Here is a 25372-nt window from a genome sequence, read left to right as displayed (position 1 = left end):
CCTAGGAGTGAGAGCCAGATAAGAGTGAGGGAAGGGAGGAATCAAGAAAGGTGCTGATCATGATGCTCTGCCCAGGGGATTTAGGTCCCAGTGCGGAGACAAACTGGGGATGCCTGGGAAACCACTGGCCAATAAAGGGCCCAAAAGAGATGGAGGGAGACACAAAACGAAGCTCCACTTTACATTTTTTGCCCAGGGTTGAATCTGAGAAAGACATCATAGTGATGGTGTTGATGATGGTTGTGTGTGTATGTGTTTATGGGGTAGGATAAGGTTTGTCAAAAATTATTTATTGTCTATGATGTGCCAGGCACTGGTGTCCAAGAAATAATAGGTAGATCATTTAAAACACACCTTGAGATCCATAAGAACCTCATTGAATAATTTGGGGTGGTCTTTTCAACAACCCCCACTTCCCAAGTGCTCTAGGCTTAAATGAGGAGCAGATAACCTTCAGGACAGTGGACAGCGCCCAGGAACTCAGATAAGGGCAACTTGGACCTGAATCTGAAGCTACAAGGAAGGAAGGGCTGCAAAACGAAGTGAGAAGAACCCCGGAGGATGTTATACACAACAACAACAAAAGTGTAGGATGATCAGCTGTGAATGACTTTGCTATTATCAACAATGCAAGGATCCAGGACAACTCTGGGGGAATTAAGACAAAAAAGGCGATCAATTGCTATAGAAAGAACTGACAAGAGCCCGAATGCACATCATTCTAAACTTTATTTCCTCCGTGAATTTTTCTCTAGTGTAAGTGATATGTTCCTTCTTTTATAACATCATGTATAATCTAAATCATATGACTTGCCATTTGGGGGAGGGAGGAGCGATGGGAGGAAGGGAGAGAACATGGATGGCAAAAATGTTGGGAAATGATTATTGAAAATTGAATCATCGTGTGATCCGAAGGGGGGAAAAACACTTTAATAAAATAAAACTACAAGGAGCAAAACTGGCTTTTCTAATGCCTAAGGTTAGAAATAGTGATAGCTTTTCAATGGAAGGATAGCATGCAGTCTACATGACTAATTACTGGAATATTGATCCATTAATTATCTAGTAGGCTAAACAATTGAATGGAGGAAAGATACAGCATTTTTCTCCCAGCAAAGGACAATGGAAAGAACACAGGCTCTGGAGTCAGAGGCTGTGTTCAAATCCTCCATCTGATCCTCATTTTCCTTATTGGTGGATTAGAGGTCCTGTAAGGTCTATCTGGCTCTAAAAATCTATGATTCTATGTATCCATGGACTACCTCCCTTCCTCCCCAAACTTATATAACTCATTTATTTATTTTTACTTTTATTCATTTTTATTTTTTCCTTATTTTATTCCAGTAAAAAAAATTACACATAAGTTTTCTAAAGTTTCATGATTCATGCTCTCTTCCCTCCCCTCTTCCCTCCTCACTCCTGGAGCTGATGAGCAATTCCACTGGGTTATACATGTATTATCACCCAAAACCCATTTTCACATTATTCATTTTTATAAGAATAATCGTATAAAACCCAAACCCCAAGTTATATATCCAGATAAACAAGTGATAAATCATGTTTTCTTCTGCATTTCTACTCCAACTGTTCTTTCTTTAGAGGTGGATAGCATTCTTTTTCTACATGACTCATTTAATCCTCAATACCAAGCATCAGTTCCAAGACAGAAGAGCAGTAAGGAGGGCTACACAACTGAGGTTAAGAGGTCATATTTGAATTTAGGTCTTCCCAATTCCAAATCTGGCTGTCTATCCACTGAACTACCTAGCTGTCCCTTATTGTTATAGCTTTCAAATTGGACTCCATCCTTCCAATCTTTTCCTTTTCAATTCCTCCTTTATAATCAGTTCATTTAATATCCTTAGAACACAAATCTGACCAAGTCACTTTCTTACTCAAAAATATTCAGTGGCTCCCTCTTGCCCATGAACTAAACAATCTTATTATCTTTTGTATTCGCTGATCCTGCCAAACTGCCTAGCTATTTCCCTAACACAAAATTCTCTCTCTTTCCTCCATGCCTGGCTTCAAGACCCATCTCAAATGCAACCTTCTACAGGAGCCTTTATCAATCTCCTTCCCCTAAGACAAGGTTTCTTAATCATGTGTGTGTGGGATGGAACCTTTGATAGTCTGGGGAAGAACAAGGTGTTTAAATGCATAAAATACTGAGTATTACAAAGAATACCAATTATATTGAAATAGTTACCAAAATATTTCTAAAAAGAGCAAGTTCACAGATCCCAGGTTAAGAATCTATTTTATAGGAACAGTTTGGTGGCTCAGTGAAGAGAGAACCAGGTCTTGATTCAGGAGTATTTAGGTTCAAATCTGGCCTCAGACACTTCCTAGCTGTGTTTATGATCCTAGGAAGGTTACTTAACATTAACTGCCTAGCCCTTGCTAGTCTTCTGCTTTGGAATCAATACTCCTATCTATTGTAAGACAGAACAACACCTCAGCCCGGTATTGTTGATCATTTATAGTCTAGGTCCTCATTTACCATTCTAGTCTTACTGCAATCATTCCCTCTCTTTTTTACTCTGTTCTTGCCCATTGGGACAGCTAGTTATCCCTTTAACACAATGCTATCTCCTGCCTTTCCATAAATGGTATCCCATGTCTGTGATCCATTGGAATCCTTACTTTCCTTCAAGACACAACTCAGTTGTCAACTCTATACTTAAGTCTTTCCTCATATCCCTGTTTAGTGCTCTAATCTTTTAAAAGTTACTTTGTACATGCATATCTGTAAACATGTTCTAAATACTTGCTTTATTTCTCAATCTCCAGTAGAATATAAGTTCCATGAAGGCAAGTATTACTTTATTTTTTAATTCTTGCATGTAATACAAACTGTTGGCTTGAATTAAATTGTTTCTGATTCTTCCTTATCATATCAATTAAAATGATCTTAAAAAATCAGTACAGTTATTTTAAAAATTATTTTTTAATGAACAAACATTTATTTTTCTCTCTCCCACCTTCCTACCTCCCACTGAAAAAGAAAACAAGAGCTATGTATAGGCAAGTAAAATACATTTCTATCTAAGCCATGTCTAAAAGTTTAGTGCTGCAGTTTTGATGATTTCTGCTTTATAGTATAATTTGAAGTCTGGAAGTGCTATTTCCCCTTTACTCATAGTTCTTTTTCATTGTTTCCTTTGGGAATCTAGATCTTTTGTATCTTCAAATAAATATTTTGTCTAGCTCTGTAAAATATCCTATTAATATTTTGATATAGCATTAAATCTGCAAACTAATTTAGGCAGTATGGCCATTTTTTGTCATGGTCCACCCATGAATACTACATGAATATATCCTTCAAATTGTTTAAGTAGTTTTTTTATTTCTTTAAGGAACATTTTGTAATTTAACATACATGTTGAATTGAAATGAATTACAGCATTTGAGGAATGGGGGAATAGAGAAAAGGTAGAAAGATAGAGAGAGAAGAAGGTTGTGGTTAGTTGAATTTATACTTAACTTCCTCACAGGGTTCCATAAGGAAAAATGAGAATATAGTATATATAAAAGCACCATATGATACAATGCTTTTACAAGAGCTGTGATTTCTCCGGATAACTCCCTTTACCAATATACATTACAACTTATCCTCATCTTAGGACATAGCTTTATGAATTGCTCCAATGAAAACTATTACTTTGCTGCCAATTGCTTTACTATTCGAAGTTAGTTCTTGGATGGCACTCTGCTGCTAGTTCCATAGCCATTCCAACACAGCAATTCCTATCAGAATTTGAGCTCAAAGGTTATAACCAAGATAAGTCATAGAAAGCCTACATTATGATGAACAAATGCTATGACATACACATAGATTGGGCTGATGATTCCTAGAAACTTTGAAAGACGGTTCTTTATTAATCCTTCTTGCAATGTCTCTCTGCTAAAAACACACTCTGGGGTCTGGGGTTGAAAGTCCAAGTGAAGGAAAGAAATACAGGTAGCTAAAATTTGGTTAATCAAGGTTTTGCTGAAAGATAAAACTGAAAATGAAATAGGATATTAACATTTGTAAATTTGCAAGCTCAAATAAAAAAATCATATTATCAGAAAGCTAATTCAATAAAGACAAAACTTTAATTTATGTTCTTATTTTACAAGGGAAGCATTAGCCCTTGTAATCTTAATACAAAGTTGAATAATTTAACATAATTAAGACCATTTTACCAGTTTGCACTGAGAAAAAAAGCAATGTGTAACATTTCATGTATGATTAATAATACTGTTAAAATTCATTCCTGATTTTGAAAGCTGTTTTCAAGAAAGAACTGCTAGAGATTAATGCTGCATAGTGAATCTCCAGTAAATTATACATGGCCCTATCTTCCCAGAGCTCCATTTTCTGACTTGATTCTTGATAAGATATTTCAAAATCACAGATCCTAAAACCTTAAAACCTTCAGATCAAAGCTTTACTATTTTAGTACAAATCTTCAATACATATTATAGTGGATCGATGAAACTACATCTTTCCACATATACTGAAATGTTAGAACATACTGCAAAATGAGCCTGGCCCAATTAATTAACTATCACAACATTTAGAAGGTCTGGATATTTAAAAATAGTGGTGCAAAGCTGCTTAAGCTCCATTAAACTAAGGATTCTAGCATTAGGTTATAAAGCAGAATAACATCACATTTAGATAAGGAGTGGGAATCTGATGATGTTTTGAATTATAGTGGTATCAAGATTAATTTCTAGCCCCATTTAAAAGAAACATTCAATCTGAGTTGTTTACACATAAAACCGGAGTCTACACTAATGCATCAGGTGAATGCCTTGACAATTCTATTGCTCTATGTAAATTACATTTATAGGCATGTACCTAGCAAGGCTGTGAAAATGTCAGTGTTAGCACTGAAATATAACAAGATGGCATATCCAGTTGAAGCTCAGATTGCCGTTCTGAACATTAATTCTCAGTATCATCAACAGCTACTGTGTTGTGATCTGCCACCTTCCTTAATTAAAGATAAGTGATCTCTTGAAAAAAAACCTGCAAAGTGTGAACTGTCTATGGCCTACTGGGCCCTGCTCACTTGGTAAAGATTTAAAAGTCAGGCAGGAATACTCTTACATATTTGGGATAGAAAAATGAATGTATATAAATAGGGATACAGAAGCATAGATGAGCAAGAAAGGTATGCTATTTTAGTGAGACACATGGAGAGACAGAGAAAGTGAGGCAGAGATTTGGTAGGTATTTTTTTTTACTTTATAAGTAAGTTGTGTAAAGAACATGTTGAACCTGGAGGGGAATGAAGCTTGTCCATCACTTGCCATCCTCCTTCCATTCAGTTAGAAGTGAGGATAAGTTCAGGGATAAAGAATGTCCAGTGGTCTGTAACAAGAATTACTATGATCAAAAATAAGAAAACCTGGCCATCTGCTGACACATTAACTAGAATTATCTAGTTTCTGTGATAAAATATCAGTCAAACTGAATATTTGTCAGCAGGCAATCCTATCTGGAGCCAAGGGAAACACCCTCATTGTTAAATGCTTGAGATTTAGTCTTACTTCAAAAAAATAAAAAAACCCCAATGCAACATGAGAAAAAATTACAGCCAAATATGGGTATATGCGCATCCACGTATGTGATTATGTTTATCAGATTACACAGATGAGAGAGGAATTAGGGTGAAATAACAGGAAACAAACCAAGAAGTTTAGAATGAAAGAGAAAAGGTCAGATGAATAGAGTACAAAGGAGAAGCTTTGGTGTCTGCTTCAAAGGATGAAGAACATTTACCTGATTGTACTCACAAATCACTCTAAGGTTTTAAAAAGAAGAAGAAAGAGAAATTCTGACAATGATTTTTGCTTTTTTCATCAGAGGCAATGGTGCAGTGGCATGGAGTTAGATTTACATGCTTCAAGACCTGGGAAGGTTATTAGATTTGTGACAAGAGAGAGTATAAAATCATAGGAGGAAATGAGTGTTGATTTTTGCAAATTAACCCACAGACTGTTAACATGGCAAACACAAAAGTAGTAACACTGAGAAAAACCCAATTAGTCTAGCTACTGATGGAAATAGCACCTGCCCTAGAAAGAGGTAAGACAATTTTCTCAACCAGACAAAGGTAGAACTCAGTGCCTTCCTGGAGGGCTTCAAAAGTGGTTAGTAAAGATGTTGATGCTTAAAATAATTCTCATTCAAATTATACAAAAGATAACACTCTCAAGGCTGTATGGAATAGTTACACACCAGAAAAACATCACAAAAATTTAAATTTAAAGTGATCAGACAGTATCAGGTACATTAGCCATCTTAAATTATAGAAACCCAAACAAAATAATTTGGTAGCTTTTGATTTTATTGAAATTATAGTTTAGAACCATTTGTAGTCAACTGACTTAGGGGAATATTTTATGCCTTGTTCCTATGAGAGATCAACTTATTGGTGCAGCAATAATCTTCCAGAGTTCCTGTAAGAGGAGAGAAGATTTTAAAATTGAATTCTGGTCACTCTGATGAAAATATCAGTTTAATAAAAAGAAGTTATTAGCATAAAAGATGTTTAAACCTTATGAAAACCACCATATTCTATCATATCTACCATAAAGATTATTTTAGGAATTGGGAAATTTTTGCTATTCTGAGATATTATTATTTTAATTACTCTTATTTTCTTATTATAATTATTACTCTTATTTAATTATAGTAAGAAAGGTTGAATCTATAATATTCTTGGAATATTAAAAAACATTTGGGATTCAAAAAATAAAAAATGCCAAAATGAGTGCCACCACAATTTCTCCATTTTAAGGGATCTTAAGCACAATTTACAGTGGCTGATGAATCTTGTGGAGTGTTTTTCTTTGTTTTATGCCATTATCCTTAATGCCTGCAGGTGAAGAATGTAAAATAGCATACCACTTTCTTTGTAAGGAACACCTTTTCTAGAGATATGCTTAGCACATCCAAATATCAAACATTTTAATTTAAAGAAACAGTAAAAAGTGGAAACATTCAAATGATCTAAACTTCTGGACCTGAACTAGTCGATAGCTATCATTTAGGACACACATATAAACACGTTTGCTTTCATATAATATTAATGTAGAATCTAAGTGGGTTATCCTTCTATGAGGGTGTATAATAAAAGTTACTATATAGATTAGTAATACTCTTAATAAAACAGGAAAGGTTCATGTAAGCAACATACATAATTTATCAACATCTGGTGGCAAAAAAAAATACACGCCCATACAGTTTTGATTCAGGTGCTGTCCACATGTATTATTCAAACAAGGAGTACCACTAAGTGCTAAAAACATTTGAATGTCCAGTTTTTTTAATGGGAAAAAAGCCATCAGTTTCTTATCCTTAATATGAGATTGCACTCTTTTTTTGCAAGAAAAATTTCTCCCTTTTAAGATAATGGTAAAACTTAGCAATTATTTCCTCGGTTTCTTGTAATATTATTAAATACATATATGGAGGTTCAATACATGCTTTTCAGTGAATGAAGAAATGTATGTTATAAAAGTAAGTACTAGAAAAGACAAGGTTCTGAGAAACTATTTATGCTTGCAAGCTGTCCACTTGGGCTGACCTAAGTGAAGATGGATAGGAAGTTTATCTTTTAATAGCACGGTCTAGTTACTGACCTAAAGAGAATAAATTCAAACACACACTAACTAGTTAAATATAATGTACGTGGAGAGGGAAAACACGGACTTTTGGTGGTGGGTGGTGAGGATCAGGAAGGGCTTCATGTAGAGGATGGTATTAGAGCTTCATCTTGAAGGAATAAAGTGAGGAGGGAGTACATTCCAAATATGGGAGATAGCTAGTTTAAGATCAGGAACAGGAGATGGAATGTTGGGTGTGTTGATATTTTATTCTAAGGAACACAGAAGAAAAACAACTGCTTGATTACATGGATCGAAGGGGATATGATTAAGGATATAGACTCTAAGTGATCACCCTAGTGCAAATATCAATAATAGGGAAATAGGTCTTGATCAACGACACATGTAAAACCCAGTGGAATTGCACATTGGCTACAGGAGGGGGGTGAGGGGAAGAGAAGGAAAGAACATGAATCTTGTAACCATGGAAAAATATTCTAAATTAATTAATTAAATAAAGATTTCCAAATTAAATATATATATATATATATATATATATATATATATATATATATATATATATTTGATTCTAAGGGCAACAGAAAGCCAATGTGGATGAATAAATTAGGTAATGATATGGTCAAATTCATGCTTAAGGAAAATCATTTTGGCAGTAGTGTGAAGGATAGATTAGAGTGGAGAAAGATTTAAATTTAAATAACATAGGTGAGAGATAATAAAAGTCAAATTAAGGTGGTAGTTGTATGGCTAGAGAGGAGTCAGACAGAAGAGATGTGGTGCACATAGAAATGGGAAGATTGGTCAGCTTATTGCATATAGAAGATGAGAAAGAAAGAAGCTGATAAAGCTGAGATTATGAATCTGGAAAACTAGAAGAATGTGGTTCCTTCAACAGAAAAAGAAATGTTTGGAAGAGAAGTGAATTGGGGGTTGGGTGGGAGAATGAAAATGAGTTCTGTTTTGTACATATTGAATTTGAGATGTTTCTAGTATATCCAGCATGATATGTCCAATAGGAAATTAGTGATGTTGGGCTGAAGTTTAGAGGAGAGAATGGAGTTTGATATATAATAGCATTAAATGCATAAGAAATGTAGCAAAGGATGAAGACTGAAAAAAAATGATCAGATTTGGTAGATAAGAGGTCATTGCTAACTCTGGACAGAGCAATTTCAGTTACCAGCCTTCCTAGATAATTGAAATTCTTGCTACTACTCTTTTAGGTTAAAGCACTAATGGTATGTTAAAAAATAATATGTATTAGTATGTTTTAGGTTAATTATCAGATTAGTCTTTTATAGACAGCAAGGTTTGTAGAGAAGAGACACTGATATATAGATCACTTTTCTTTGGAAGAATATTAAGAAACATTTGGAGCTATGATGATATTATAGAAGACCTCAGCTAGAGTGGTAGGCCTTGGGTTGTTCAGAAGGGTAAACAAAGAGAAGGGTATTAGGTCTCTGGGAAGGTGTAAGGGAAGCTACCAAAAAGGAGAACAGAGCTGAAGGGGAAAAAAGGGGAGTGGAAATGTCAAACATGGTGTTTGCATACTTCCCAATTTTTACATAGTCCCTGGGTGCTATTATCAATGCAGAGAAAAAACTTTCTTAAAGTACAGTAATTAAGAAGTTTCAGTTTGGAGTTTTTTGGCACATTCAAGTTTTTTTTTTTTCCTGCTGACTAAACAGCTTAGTGGCAAAGCAATTAACTCAGCATATTACTGCTAGTTTACTAAATGAATGGCACTTACCAACTGCTCTATACGTTCATAAACAAGGAACTGGGGGAAAGTAGCTTCAATTGGCTCTACAATAAACTTCATTTTGCCATCTCTGAGTTTCTCTAGATCATTTAGGGAAAATCGAAAATGATTGTAAGCTTCACATGTAATGTCCAATTGTCTAAGTGTGAAGTTTAGTCTGGAAAAAACAAAGAACCATGTGTTACATTGAGTAATTTCTCAAGACATGCTTTTCTTCTATAATAGATATTGCCAACTTCACTTTTCTAACCATTTGATGCTACCCCAAACACATATCAGATCGAATATCAATGTCTTTATATGCCTCCATCTTTTTTTCCTCCTTGACTATTTTTTTGTGATTAGAGGGAAATCGGGCTAGTAAGCTCCATATTTTTGAAAATAACCAGAGCTGATTGGCTGAAATTAAATTTCTCCATTTAGACGGGCAGTTAAAACCCGTTTCAAAACAGTTAAAATTTTATTATTCCCTGGTTCCTCTTTCTTTATGATTTCTGAGATGGGTCACAGTAGACTTCAATTCTGGGTTAATAATTCTATTACCATCCCTGTAAAATCAGGCAGTTTAATAAATGACAACTGCTTACTCTCTGTTCAGTAAAATTCAAATTCATCAAATCTTTATTAAAATGCTTACTAAGTGAAATATTTGGGACAAATTCAAAGATGACACTCGGTACACACAATCTATAATTTTCTAAGAAAAAAATGGAAGAAAGAAAGAAATGTGAATGTTTTATTAGAACCACTGTAAGTGCAAATACTCTATTACACATGTTTGAACCTGAAACGTGGGCCATTTTTCACACCAGTGAAATTTTCCTGTTATTTAGAAATACACAAAAGCAAATGTTCTGTATGTGTAGCATAAACACCATGTATATTAAGAACAATGAAAATCAGCACAAATGAGCCTCTTTCCTCAGGCATCTAGCCCCCAAAAGCAGAGATCTTGCAGGCACAATTTAGTCTGAAAACTAAAGTAATATAGTCATACCTCAAATACCAGGGAAAAAACACAGTGATGCTCAGAAGAGAAACATTTTAAAGTTTTCTTAATAGGAAAAAAAAAAACCTTCTCCTCCTCAAAGATCCCAAGTGCTACAAGAGTTTTAGATATTTATTTCTAGTCTTTCACTTGTATCTCTGATGTACACACCTTATCCATCAAAAAGGAATTGAATGAGCTCTTGCTATTTTGTTCCTTCTTATGCTAAACATCAGGATCCCAGAGAATGGAAATGAAGCTTTCTTGACTTAAGGTCCCAACTCCTTATAAAGCTATCTGAGAAAACTCTGGAAGAGGGAAGGAAGCTGGACCTTGAAGCATGGTAAGGAGTTAGATAAATAGATGGGGTATAGAAGTTTAAGATAAAATTCTTGGATTGCATGATTGGGGAAATGGTGCTGTTGATAAATATTAAGTTAAAAAGAACTTGTTTGTGAGAAAAGATAAATTAAGTTCTGGAAACTTAAAAGCTTTAAGAGACACTAGGAGATCTAATGGAACTGTTTAGTAGTTATGATATGAGTTAGAGATATGTTAGAGATATGAGACTGTAAAGAGAGAGGTGGCAGCCTTTTAAGTCATTAGCATGGGGGTAAAAGCCATGATAATGGAGAGATTCTATGAGGAAAAGAATATATATATATATATATATATATATATATATATATATATATATATATATATATATATAAATTTTTTCCCTCATAAAATTTATCTATATATACATATAAACACCAGCAAACACATATATACACATATATATAAATATCCATCCATCCATCTATCTATCTATCTATCTATCTATCTACCTACCTACTTATCTATCATCTATAAGTAGGCAGACTTAAAAAGGAAGATTTTGGCTGGCCTAGGAATAAACAAGTCATCAGTGTAGTATGTGCAAAATGTGAGGGCAAACAGACCTTTTTTCTATTGATAAGAAGATTGTAGAAGCATTTTTCAAACTGTGAGTAATTCTGTAGAGTGTTTTAAATAAAGCATCTGTGAGGTCATCATCATAAAAAACTGCAAAATAAAGAAATAAAAAACAGTATCATTTCATTTGAAAATTCTCAAGTTTTTTAGAGTGCCTTTGAATGGCTTATGGAAATAGTTCCCATAAAAAAAGGAAACATACAGTCCTTAGGATGGATCTAGTACTTCAATAAGCTATAGAACTGTCAGATCCAGTAACAATCAATTCTGAAAACACCTCCATAATTTAGAAAACCAAGTTCAAGGAGTCCTACTATATTAAGCATATAAAAGTCCTTTGTATGAAGAAATATTTCCTTACCATCAGCTGCCATTATTATAGTAGTATGAGCATATAAGTCAGAAATCTCATCTTCAGACCAACTGAAAGGAACTTGAGGATCTATTAACAAAAAAGGAAGAGCATTGTGACTCCAACTTTATCATCCTTATACATTACGATAAAAAAATCAGGTTCTATAGTAAGAGAAGACAAACAAAAAAGTAGCAGCAAGGACCCACAAAGTAATCTACTCATTTTGAAGTGAGTAAAGACTGAGAAGTCTAGATCTGAAATCCACCTTGAAGGTACTTTAGAAAACCCCATCCATCTGCCAAATGGTGCTCTTAACAGAGAAGTTCAAATGGACCAGGAAGCCAGGAGAAATGAATTCTAGTCTTGATTCTTCTCTTAAGTACCTAAATAACCCTAGGCAAGTTATTTAACTCTTCTGATCATCAGTTTTCTCATCTAAACTAGAGAAGTGGCTGGGCAAAGTTCATTCATTGATCTAATAGCTCCTAAGTAACTACAATGCAAAGACCACTGTGGTACCATCAGAGGCAGATACAAATATAATTAAATCTAGAGCCCCTCCAGCTCTTGCTATCATTCACCTCCAAATTTTGGACATAAAGCAATCACTTTTCTCTCCCACTTACCTTGTTCCCACATTTATCTTTAGTAAATATAGCAAAGATGACAATTATTTTAAACTATAGCATAATTATTTATTTAGGAATAATTTATTTTTTTCAAATGCTTCTTTTGTTATCTTTTACTTTTACATCCCATCCATTTCCTGAAGTATCTCTTACCTCTCCCTCCAAAATAGCCTTCCCTTTTAACCAAAATAAAAAGAGAAAAAATCAGAAATAATTTTGAAGTGAATGATTTGTTTCTGTATTAAGGAAAAGCTGTCAGTTCAAAGTCTGAAGCAAATATTTAAAATAAAAAGGAAGCAAACTTACCAGTACACAAGTCATCTTTTAGCCAATCCAATTCTTTAACCATAACTACACCACCTGCTAGGCAAAAAAAATCCAAATCACATATTAAAGCTAGGAGAGGAGAGCACAATATATGTGCTTCCTGAAACTGCATGAGTGGAAGAAATTCAAAACTAATAACTAAGAAAAATACCTCTTTACCACTTAGCTAGTAGAATACACCAATCTAGCATCTAGAGTCACCATATAAAGATTTTTTTCCCCACTATTAAAGTTTGAAAGGTGTGATTTCATTTCCAAAAAACAGATTAAAACAACACACAAGTATTTTCACACAAGTGCAAGATATCAAATGAACTTTACCTCCTGTTGAAGTCAGGTGCTTGTTCAGGGCAACATTCCGTTCACACATAGTGAGGAGATCTTCACCCACATCTGAAAAGTATATATTTTCAAGCATTTTTCAGTAGGAGAAATAACATTTTATGTTTTAAATCTTTAATTTGAGGAGAGACTTAATATTAAAGATAAAAATAAAATTATAGGAGAATTTTTTATTCTATATTTTTATTTACATAGAAAATATTTATATTTATAGGGAAAGGACATTTTAGGTACAGAAAAAGTTCTTCAGTCTGTCATCTATGAAAACACAAGAGATAACTCAACTAATTTTTATGATTCTTAGTTTTTCTGAGTCTAAAAAAGAAATATCATGGTGGCTATATTAAAGTATATTCTTTTAAAAGAGAGCTAATTTGAATGATAGCAACTATTATTTAGACAGAGATCAGATTAAAAATTTCATTTAAAATTCCTTGTATCTCACCATTAGTTTTTCCCATCATTCATAAATGAAAGACTAAGTCAATTCTGTAAAATGGTCTTTTTCATTCATTTCAATAGGAAACTTCTGTTGCAATTATTCTGACCTAAAGAGGGCTGTAGTTTTTTTAAAGCAATTTTCAGTTGAGACTATATTACATGTGATGCACATGGAAAATGAAGACTCTTTTCTATGAATGCAGAAAAATACATTTCGATGTCTTTAATAATATTCATATAAAAATCAATGCCACTTCTACAGTTCTACTTTTTAAAAAAAATTATTCATTTCTTTTAATAATCCTTACTTTTTGTCTTAGAATCAATACTGTGTGTTGGATCCAAGGCAGAAGAGCAGTAAGGGCTAGGCAATGGGGGTGAAGTGACTTGCCCAGGATCACACAGCTAGGAAGTGACTTCAGTCATATTTGAATCCAGGACATCTCAACTCTAAGTCTGGCTCTCAATACCTTCAACCACCTAGCTGCCCATTAAAGTTCTACTTTTGATAAAGAAATTAACCATGTGATCGTATCTGCCTTTACAACACTGACAGACATTGAAAAGATTGTGACTTCTTTTAAATGCTTGATAAACCTAGGTTGAAAATATGCCTTTGCTATAGTACATAAAAGATTAAGAATAGCAAGTTATTATTGATTTAAATTGGCATTTTTAAAGTTGTTATTAATTTGCTGAGCATTCTTAACATCTTTTTATTAGGGGATACCAAGAATCTGGTTAATAGTGGCATAGACCTTAAACACAATATTTGTGTTTTCAAATTCAGGAATTTTAAAGAACATCCCTCTGGATGTTATTTTGAATTATAGAAAATATTATCTACTGAAAATTTTGATTAATTTGGGTTAGGAATATGATATAATCATAGGATCTCACTTTAGAAAACTAAAATAAAAATTAATAAACCTGAAATTAATATAGGTTTGTAGTATCTGGTTATAAGATTTAAAAATTCTTTTGTCAAACAGTTGTCTGCTATTGAAATTTTAAGTGATTCACTTTCTAAAGAATGGATCTTTATAAAACAGTAACTAGTATAAATTTTTATTTAAACATACTTGGGGAAAAAGCAAAATATTTTGCTTTCCAAATAGGAATAAGAAAAAGAACATTCTTTCAAGGTGTTGAGTAGATGGCTGTTATTCCTTATGGTTTGCAACAAGGAGATGAAGAGGAAAGAGTTGAGGTAGTCAAATATTTCTTCTAGAACAGTTCATCCATTCACTCTCCTTATTTTATTTTTTATTAAAACTAAAAAAAAAAAAACCCTCTTACCTTCCATCTTAGTATCAATACTGTATATTGGTTCCAAAGCAGAAAAACAGTAAGGGTGAGGCAAATGGGGATTAAGTGACTTACCTAGGGTCACAAAGCTAGGAAGTAGCTGAAGCCATATTTAGACTCAGGATCTCCCATCTCTAGGCCTGACTCCCTAACCACTGAGCAACCTAGTTGCCCCTCCTGTATTTTATAAAATCTGAGATAGCAAGTGATCAAAGCAACATCCTCCTTCACTGGAGATTTCAAAACACAAAAAATTTTAAAGTTAAAAGCAACACATTGAAGTTTTGACTAAGAGTCAGTTTGGTTTTAGGCCCAACAAAGCCATTAAATAGCTGTGTAATCTTAGGTAAATCACTTCACTTGAGGGAGGTTTCATTTTACCAGTCTGTAAAGTGAAATTCAGTTAGATGATCTCTATGTCTCTTCCAGCTCAAAAATGCTATGATTCTTTCAATTGGAAGAGGCACAGAAATACTTTAAGAGATTCTGAGATATCTGAGAATTCTGTTTATTTAGTTTAGTATTAAAGATGTGGTAAAAAGATAAATTAAAGGCAATAATCTTAAATAGCTGCCTCAAGATTGTGGTTTCAATTGGCTAACTTTTTGAGAAGTGAACACTTGTTATTTATAGAAAACTGGGAAGGAGAGGTTAGTATATGTACATATGTGTATCTATCTATCTATCTATCTATCTATCTATCTATCTATCTATCTATCTATCTATGTCTACATCTATTAACTGTTAATTATAGACTTCCAACCATGATAAACCCAGTTCTGTTATAGGTTTTGCTAGTATAAGGATTACATGCTTTTAAGGTCTTTTCCTTTGGTAAGAAAAGGGGAAAAGGCAAGTATCCTCTTCTCTCCTTTCCTAGTTAATTGGAGCGTGATAAGATCAGACTCCCTGCAGCCTGAAAAGGAACCTGTTTTTGTCAGGTTTTGCTCTAAAGCTTCAGGGTCATTTTGACAACAGATCAAAATCAAGTTGTGGGGGGACAGAAAAGGGTGAGGGAAGAGATAAAGTCAGGGTAATAAAGGAGCAAAATCAATAGCTGCTTGCTTTCAGTTTCTTCTTATACAGTTTGTACACTTTAAGAATACTGCTATTTCATCTCAAATAATGGAGACACAAAGTACCTGTGCAGTAAACAGTCTTAGCAACTGTTGCTGTGATGATGCTGGCAATCCCAGTGCCTGCCCCAAGCTCGAGCACAGTGCAACTTTTGAACAGGTCACGTTGGAACAGGATGTAATCAGCCAGAAGGAAAGCTCCTCTCCACACCTTCAGGGTACAAGAAAGTATGGGGTCAAGCTTTAAAGAAAGTTATAAGATGCTAAAGGCAAAAAACATTAAAAAACCAAAAGAACTCACCTACCTGTTTGCCAACATCTTCCAGAGGAGTGGCCATGGTGTGCTCTGGCAGAATGGAAAACCAAACAAAAACACCCACAATGAAATGAGGATTGAACAAAACCATAAAGGCATAGAAGATGTTAGAATTTAAATTGTAATTTTTAAAAATGATCATATGTTTTTTGAAGGGAATAGGTGAACAAATCTGATTTTAAGGGGAAGACCATCTTGATTTTTAAAAAGTTAAGTTTTTTTGCTCTTCATTCACAAGATAAATACCAAACATAAAAGAATAATAGCTCTGAATTTTAAAAGTGGACATATTCCCTAGCTTATTACAGTGCTAACAAATGTGGCAATTAATACCTGATAAACTGTATTTTAAAATCAAATAGCACTTCCCCCTCCCCAATTCTATACCTTCAAACTATTGGATAGCATCTTAGGGTAGATGAAATTGTGATTGGTAGGTAAAGCATCTAGGCATATATTTATTTTTAAAGAATACATTCTTTCAGAGGGACTTGAAAATTTATATAAGCCAAACTGCCAAATTTAGTTATTTAGATTAATAATAATTCAGAAACATAACAGTCAGAACATTACAGAGCCAGTTTTTTAATGCTCTTTCACACACTTCATTTTTGAGATATTAATTCACTAGGCTTTACTGAATGACTACTTGATATACTGCTCTATCTTTCATTCTCTTTATCCAGATGTTTTCTAAGTCTTCATGGACAGCCCTGACTTCTCCCTGAACCTTTAATTCTACCTAATTGCTTATTAAAAATCACCACCTTTATATCTTGCTATGATACCAAATGCAATATCATCTTTTCCCTCAAGACAGTTAACAACCTTATTTTTATCAACAGTGCCTCATTTTTCTAGGCACCAAAGTTCAAGAAAGTCTTGATAAGTCTAAAGTCACAGAGCCAGTTAGTGGGAATTTATCAAGTGGGTCCTTGCATAAAGGTACAGTGGATAACATAGTGGACAATGACTTTATAGTCTCACAGAAGACACACATAGTTTTTTAATGGACAATTACTGCATATTTACCTATTTTAACCAAACCCTGGTGGATATTTTCTTGCTCTTCTTCTTCAATGAAATTTTCTGTTCCTATGGTTAGAATTTTAGGATGTATTTTATTTCTTGATGTCTCTTTTTGTTTTGTCTCAGAGAAAACCTGTGGTCTTCTTACCACTTCCAAGTCACCATCATTATCCAAGAGAGCTTCTATTCTTGAAGAAGGGCAAGTATGAGTTTCATTCTCATTAAGAAAATCTACATCACTGCTATTCTTTCCATCGGATTCCTGAATACTTCTGTCATCCTGTACAGTATTTTCTATTTGAATGTCTTTTTGTTTTTTACCCTTAACTTGAGTATCTTTCCAAGGATCTTTGTTCCACAGAAGTTTGAATTGTGACAGAAAAACTGAAAGAGAAAACAGATATGAATATGGGACAGGAAGATCTTTCTCTTCGAAAGTCTTGACTCTCTTACTAAGACATTTTAAAGTTTAGTTTGGTAGTAATAAATAGAAAGTCTAGAAAAATAGCATGCATGGCCACAAGGTTCATTCAATGGTGCAAATAATTTGGAGGATGAATTCAATATTGAATATACCCATCACAATTTGGTAGTCAAAAACTGAGATGAGTTTTAACTAGCAAGGACAAGGTATTTAGATAAAAGCAAATCAAATAGAAGCTACTTAATATGGAAAGGTTTATAATTAATAGTAATAAGTTCAAGAATATATCACTGAATACATCTTGGCATAAAGCATTATAATAATATGCCATAAACTGGAATATAGCATTCAGGAATCTCAGATTACATTTTGTACTAGTTAAATCTTTATGAAGACTCCGTCCAATTCATGGGTCCACAGTTGAAGAGAATTGGAAATTTAGAGAGGCTCTGAATCAGATATTCTTAACCTTTTTTTGTGTCATTGAGCCCATTTGTAGTCTGGTGAAACCTGTGACCCCCTAGGACCCATGAACCATGAAGTTAAGAACCTTCACAATTTGGATGATATCTATTGAAATGACTATGGTTAAAATTAAAATTAAACTTTTTTGAGAAGAGTTCAAAGGAATTATTGGGGAGAGAAGGTTAAGGAAACCCTGACCCTTGTTTTTATATAAATAAAGGGTATGTATTTAGAGGGCAATGGCTAGTAGTTTTTTATCTCCAAAGACAATACAATGATAAGGAATCTTAGAGCTTATTTACTCCAACCCTAGTATTTTACCAATAGGAAAGCTGAGATCTCGTGAGATGAGGCAGGGTGAGGATAGAGGAGTTAAGTGACCAGGTCACTCAAGTGATAAGGAGAAGAGTTGGGATTTGAGTCCAGGTCCTTAATCTTGAGTTTTTTTCCATTGGACCATACTACTACCACAGCAAGAAAAAACTTTCTCTCACTGAAGAACTCATTGTATGGCTAATTAAACAACTCATTCTTTCCTCTTTCTCTTTCCCTCCAATCCTCTCACCTCCCAAATCAGTGTTAAGAATAGGATATGTGATTCTATTCTTGGAGATGGGTAGGCAAACCAAACCTAAATGACAAATAAGCACATGAGATCAGTAATTCTGTCATGAACCCTTTGTTCTTACCAGGTTGGCCAACAGCATTCAGACGTACCATCAAGTGCCTTTTGTTTGGGGTGCTTAGATGCACATCAGACAGCACAGTGTCACTTTTAAATGTTATTTCATCCATAGCTTCCTCCTCTCTTGGGTCCACCATTTTGCAATGTTGCTATTAATCTGAATAGATGCATCTAGAATGAAAAGATAATCCCTTAACAAAAGGCTGTCACAAATGAAAACGTTTCATTTCCCACTTAATACTTATTAAAAGACACTTAGAATATGCCCTTGAGTTGGTCTGAGTTTCTTCAATAAGCACTTAATAAGTGCCCATTATGTGTAACAGACATACAGAGAGGTGTGGAATGGTAGTTAGTAAGTCAGCCTTGAAGTCAGAAGACTTAGGTTCAAGGATTCTGCCTTGGACATATACTTTCTATATGAGCCTACATAAGAAATTTAACCTTAGAATCCTGAGCAATTGTCTTAAGACTTGAAAGTTACAGAGTAGGTGCTGAGATGCATTGGAAGAGAGAATTCATTTACTGATTTCCCTAGGCAGGTGAAATCACAGGTCCTATCTAACAACAACTGTGTAGTACCCTGTAGTAGACACTAAAAATTCAAAGCTAAATAAGGCAAGCTTCCTGCCCTCAGAGATTTATAATTATAATTACATGTTGGTGATAAGCCAGGTATACAGATAACTATAAAACAAATTATACTATGTAAGAGCAAAAAGGGATTATAATCTACTATGAAATAAGATGTATAAGATCATGTATTCTATACAATTTAGGCCTGTATAGTATGCCTAACAACTAGGAATCATAGGAATAAGGTAGCTAGGTGGTGCAATGGATAGAGCATGGGCCTGGAGATAGGAAGACTCATTTCTCTGAGTTCAAATCTGGCTTCAGACACTAGCAGTGTGATCCTGGGCAAGTCACTTAACTCTGTTTGCTCAGTTCCTCATCTGTAAAATAAGCTGAAGAAGGAAAATGGCAAACTGCTCTAGTATCTTTGCCAAGAAAACCCCAAATGGACTCATGAAGAGTCAAACACTACTGAACAATAACAAATCACTGGAAGGGCATATAACACAAACCATATGCAAGAAATATGACTATTTGAGACACAACCCAGCCAGGGATCCATCTGTTTTCTTGGAATCTAATCACTATACACCAATGATTCAGTTGAGGGACATTACTGAGACCCATCTTTTATTCCTCTTTCCCTGTTAGCAGCAAAAGAATGGAAAAGGCAAAATTCTAATGAGTCTTGTCTTAAAACAACTATGATAAAAACAAACAAACAACTCCTTTTTTAAGGAAATGGAAGGGAAGAGCTAAGGGGTTGGGCAGATTCATTTATTTATTTAGCCCATGTAATTGAGAGCTGATGACAGAACATATAGCTCCTTTTCTTATGAATGTTCATATTTCAGGTTGTAGAAGCATTAAAAGAAGCTTATGGGGGGCAGCTGGGTAGCTCAGTGGATTGAGAGTTAGGCCTAGAGATGGGAAATCTTGGGTTCAAATTTGACCTCTGACACTTCCCAGTTGTGTGACCTTGGGCAAGTCACAAATCCCATTGCTTAGCCCTTACCATTCTTCTGCCTTGGAACCAATACGCAGTATTGACTCCAAGATGGAAGGTAAGGGTTAAAAAAAAAAAAGAAGCTTATGAAAGCACTCTCTAAAAGGCAAATGTCCAGTATTCTTCTAAGCAGGGGAAAGAAATGGGACTCCAAGATACCACTACACTTAAAATTTCCCATCTCAAGAGCTCCACAGTGACTTGTTTCTGACTCTTGAACTTCAAGTAAGCAGCTTTATCAGTTACTAAGTGTGTGTCCTTCCTCATCTAGCAAATGAGAATGAACAATACTCTTACTACCTTCCACACAAGTAGTTGTTTTAGACTATGTTCTGTCAATCCTAAAAATCTACATAAACACTACTGTTTTACAGAACTTGGAAGGCCTCTCCTCATCTCCAAGGCTCTTTCCCACCCATCTGGGAGGACCTAAATCTCTATCATAAATCACAGTCAAAAATCTGTGACAAAACTGGGTTTGGGGGAGGTCAAGCAGATCCACTTGCACTTGAATCACAAATCCCTGCTGACAGAGCCACCCAATCTCCACTGGCAAACCCCCAGCAAAAATGGGAACTCAGTAATTACATATACAGGTACCCCATTCCTCTTTCAGGCGACCCTATCTCTTAGGGAATTTTTGCTTTTACACACACATACACACACACAGAGGGCGAGCGCTAAAATCTGACAGTTTCTCGGACAGAGCACTACTTTAAGCCTGAAGCATACTTTAAAAAAGCAAATACCGCAGGGAAAGTTGACACGGGAAGCCACTAAAGATGAAGGTTTATCAGTTGATCAGACCACAATTTGGAGGTGGGATGGGTGGAAGGCATCACAGGCCCCAGTGAAGGTATACATATACACGTTTACGTTGTACTAGGCTCTCAATTCTTTTGGTGTTTTTCTCCGTACTTTTCTGACAGCCCTCAGTATTAGCACCAAAATGTGACACAGAATAGGCCTCAGCAGGCATTTATTAAATAAACGAACGAATGAATAACACTAGGCATTAGGGGTGAGGGTTGAGGGGGCCACTGGGGTTACAGGTAGGATCGTGGTCACATGTGGGGCATTCAGTCTAGTCGTTCCCGAGTTCCACCTCGCCTTCCCCCATCCCCCACGTGCACGCGCCTGCCTGACCTTCGGGACCTCGGTACCACACAGCAGTCCTAAGCGTGCGTGCGCGCGCCCATGCACGTCGTCTCCCCAACGACCTTCCGTTCCCTTCCCCGTTCCCGGGCCTACCACCGAGGGTCTGCACAGTTCTCCTTCGCCGCTTTTCCCCCCTCCTCCCTGCCCCCGATACTCTGTGTTCCCGGGGTACACAGCCCGCCCTCTGCCTTGACCAGAGAGGAGGAGGTTTACCGGGCTGTCGGGGCGAGGCTGAGTCCGAGTGGACTCGCCAACCCTCAAGCCCACTAGTCGGGGATAACCTGGGCCGCCTCCTCCCCCGCCGCCATGTTCTGCGTGCGCTGTCTCTGCGTTCCTCCCCTCCCTTTTCCGGCCGGGGGCGTGCCTGCAGGGACCGCTAGGGGGCGCTCCGGGCGGGAGCGCGCGTCTGCCCAGAGAGGAAGGCTCATGGGCGTGTTCTGACTGGGGCGGGAGCGCAAACCTCTGAACTCGGTGGCCAAGAGGAAAAAGTACTTGGAGCTGCAAACTGTCTCTGTTGCGGTGCTTCCAAACACGGCTGGTCTGGAAAGAACCCGTGCCCTGTGCAGCTCCATCCCCACTCATATCCCCCAGTACTTCCCTGCTCCTGATATAGCCGAATTAAGGTTCCCTTGGCTAATTGGTAGAGTGAAGCTAATGCTAATAAGAAGTCTTCGGTTTTTCCTTCCCTTTGCTTATTGCATTTTCTATTCTCTTCTCTTTCTCCCTTTCCTTCTTTCTTCTCCTTTTCTCCTGTCAACATGGAATCTAGAAACCCCAAACTTGTAGCCTAGTAAGATCTGATGAACCCCAAGTTTTGGAACTAGAGTGTAAATTGGAGACCCTAAAGCATGTATTTGTTCTTTATTCCTGTGAGAATTCACCTTGAAGGGAATATCAGGCTAGGGTTTCAGACTGAGTAATGGACCCTATTATATCAGAGACTTTTTCCCAAGAAGACACACACCTGGGCAGGGACCACCCATTTAATATTCATTGTAAGTAGCCTCTTCCCTTATGTCCTAGCCTCTAGCAATGATTGAATGCTGTCAGTAGAGTTTGAACACCCATTTTTCTTTGTAGCTATAGCTTTTCCTTTCCCTGCCCTTGAATTTCCCCCAAATGGTATATAGGTTCCCCAAATTCTTTTGTTCCTTGGAATTGTCCAACCTAGTGTGGTTGGCTTTCCCAGGAGTCAGTGTTCCAAGCCACCAGAGTTCAATTCTCAGACTTTGCGTTGGCATATGGTGCTGGTGCACAGCTCTATGTAGAGGCCTATTATTGCATTGAACCCCTTTCCCTTGATTAAAGAGTGATTTTTGACTATTTGAACTATTTTAACTATTTAATAGTTCTGTGTTTTTTCCAATTGACACTCCTAACTCCTTTTTCTTTTTTCCTCTAGCTTATTTCTCTCTTTTTTTTCTTCCTTTTCTTTGGCTTTTCTTTTTTGTCCTTTTCTTCCTTTCCTTTCCCATTCCCTTTGTCACTTAAAAGTTCTCCACTATTTTCTCATCTGTAAAATGGGGGAATTCCACTAGATGGCCTTGCAGGTTACTTAAAACTCAATCCCATGATTCTGCTTTCTTTTCCTATATCTAATTTTCTTTCTTCTTTTATCCCCCTTCATTTTCTTTCCTTCTTTTCTTCATTTATTAGAAAAAAAACCACCTTTTTTTGGTGTGTTTTGTCTGTACATCATGGTTCTATGGGGTAGGGAGTGGTGCCACAAACAAACCCTTATCTGATCAATTCTTACCTCATAACAATAACAGTTTGACATCTTTTGACAATGTATACAACATTTTGTCCTATTAATACCTTGCCTCTTCTATGTGGGGAGAATATGTTTTATTTTCAACTCTATAAGATCTCTGGTTTCCCAAATGTTGAATTCACTTTTCTTTTAGCTATTTCTTGTTAGGAAGTCATTGCTGCAAGCCAACTTGTTGCTAAAGAAGAACTGAACCACAGACGACTTCTTTAAAGACCAGTATTGAGTTCTTTTACCTTATTTAATAGAATCAGAGTCTGGAAGAGCTGGAAGGAATCCAAGATATATACTAGTTTGGTCCTCTTATCATACAGATGAAGAAACTTGTCCAGAGGAAGGTAGTGGGAGAATTCAGGTGTCTCAATTCCCCTAGCCTCTTCCTCTTTTCATTATACCAGGTGGTTTCCTATTTAGCACTATGTATTAATTATCACATCAATTTAATGGTCAGTCCTCTGGCTTTGGATTTTAATTATAGATATTGTTTGGAAGATTAGCATTTTAAAGTGCTCTAAAGTCACATAGCCCAACCTCCTCTTTTATAGAAAAGGACACTGAGGTCCAGTTAAGTGATTGAACAGCACTTTATTTTTTATGCATTTCTGAATTACTAAACTTTTTCTGTGTCATCTGCTGGCCTTCCCTTGTCGTTTTGTGGCTTCCACAAGACTCTCCAAAAATTCTCATTTAATTTTTTATGCTGACCCAAGATATATTGAAATGGCAATAATGATAATTGCAGATAGAAAGGAACAAGAAAGGAAGGCAGTCCTTGCCCTCAAGGAGTTTACTTAATAAACAACAACAAACTCTGACCTTTCATCTTAGAATCAGTACTGTGTTTTTATTGGTTCTAAAGCAGAAAAGCAGTAAAGTTTAGACAACGGAGATTAAGTGACTTGTACAAAGTCACACAGCTAGGAAGAGTCTTCTGTCACATTTGAACCCAGGACCTTCAATCTCTAGGTCTGGCTCTCTTTCCAATGAGCTACCTAGCTGCCCTAAGGAGCTTACATTTTGAGCTTACTTCTCTGATTCCCCCCAATTTACACCTGGGACTAAGTTTAGAAATGGTGGTAGAAAGATAAATGGAAGCCTGGTTTCAGGCAAGATAAAGGAAAAAGCTCACTTTAGGTCCCTTTTCATTAATTGTTCAAGTTTGGCCATTTCTAAGTTTTTGCTTGCTTTTCTTTCTACCCTATGGTTGCCCCACACCCTTTTCACACTTTTTGGACTCCCTCTGTTTTAGCTTGTGTTCAGTTTCCATGAAGAATACAAGTATTAATTAATTTACCAACACCTCTCTGTTACTTTCAGCACATCATGCCCTTTCCCACCCTTTAATGTCTACTGGCAAAAGTTATTTTCTCTATTTCATGTAGCTCCAGGCCAGAATATCTTTTGTTGTTCAGTTGTGTCCTACTCTTTGACTCCATAAGGGGTTTTCTTGGTGAAGATAGTGGAGTGGTTTGTTCTTTCCTTCTCCAGTGTATGTCTATGTCTTGTCTTTCCTTAAATTTGATCAGTTACTCTGGACTGCGCATGACATATAGCTTCCTAAGAGCTGTTCCCATTTCACTCTTAAAAAAAAATAGCAAAAACTCTTACCCTTTGACTTAGAATCATTACTAAGTTTTGGTTCTAAGGCAGAAAAGTGGCAAGGGCTAGGCAATGGAAGTTAAGCAACTTGCCTAGGATCACACGTATCTGAGGCCACATTTGAACCCAGGATCTCCCATCTAAAGGCCTCTCTCTCCACTGATCCACCTACTTGCCCCTCAAAGTAGATTTATTTTTGATTTGAGCCCAGTGAACTTGAAATGAATGAATAATGAAAAGACTTTTGTAATAATACAATTTCACCTATAAAGCAAGTTTATGTAGTTAAATGATTTCAACTGCAAAAACCTAGTATTAATTTCTGGTGTAAGACTGGAACCTGTTTCCTTGTTTGTAAAATGAGGGAAATAAAACCCATTTATCTTTTACTCCTCCATTTCTTCCTTTTTTTCCTTCCTAGTATGTGTTAGTCACTTCACTAAGCTGGGATATAAAGGCAAAACCAAAAATAGTCCTACCTTGAATGTGTTTACATTCTACTGTGTATGTATGGAAATGACATACA

The 25372-nt window shown here is 35.9% G+C and overlaps 1 protein-coding gene across 6 annotated transcripts; it reads right to left on the bottom strand.

The window, feature by feature from the left end:
- Window positions 1–6329: 6329 nt before the first annotated feature.
- On the bottom strand, window positions 6330–21861 carry METTL22 (methyltransferase 22, Kin17 lysine). Of its 6 annotated transcripts, none has more exons than XM_001376872.5 (11): window positions 21690–21861; window positions 18741–18907; window positions 17166–17546; window positions 16123–16163; window positions 15884–16028; window positions 12972–13043; window positions 12630–12683; window positions 11701–11781; window positions 11327–11429; window positions 9383–9551; window positions 6330–6459 (listed from the first exon to the last, which is right to left on the bottom strand). In XM_001376872.5, the coding sequence occupies exons 2-11, from the start codon at window positions 18871–18873 to the stop codon at window positions 6424–6426; spliced, it is 1215 nt and encodes a 404-aa protein (XP_001376909.3). In that variant the 5' UTR covers window positions 18874–18907; window positions 21690–21861; the 3' UTR covers window positions 6330–6423. The 6 variants fall into 6 exon arrangements, with proteins under 6 accessions (XP_001376909.3, XP_007498739.1, XP_056662108.1 ...); XM_007498677.3 differs by having other exon boundaries at window positions 12630–12686; window positions 21690–21846; XM_056806130.1 differs by having other exon boundaries at window positions 21465–21830.
- Window positions 21862–25372: the final 3511 nt, after the last annotated feature.

The sequence above is a fragment of the Monodelphis domestica genome, chromosome 7, assembly GCF_027887165.1.
Source record: "Monodelphis domestica isolate mMonDom1 chromosome 7, mMonDom1.pri, whole genome shotgun sequence".
Classification (NCBI taxonomy): Eukaryota; Metazoa; Chordata; class Mammalia; order Didelphimorphia; family Didelphidae; genus Monodelphis; species Monodelphis domestica.
Note: the sequence above shows the minus strand (reverse complement) of the source record. Positions and strands in the feature narration are given on the sequence as shown.

Coding starts and splice junctions, on each gene's coding strand:
- METTL22 (XM_007498677.3), bottom strand. CDS start 18,873: ATGGTGGACCCAAGAGAGGAGGAAGCTATGGATGAAATAACATTTAAA. Junction 16,029..16,122: donor TGGAAGATGTTGGCAAACAG/GTAGGTGAGTTC, acceptor TGTACCCTGAAG/GTGTGGAGAGGAGCTTTCCT. Junction 9,552..11,326: donor TTCTTATCAATAGAAAAAAG/GTCTGTTTGCCC, acceptor TGTTTTTTCCAG/ACTAAACTTCACACTTAGAC.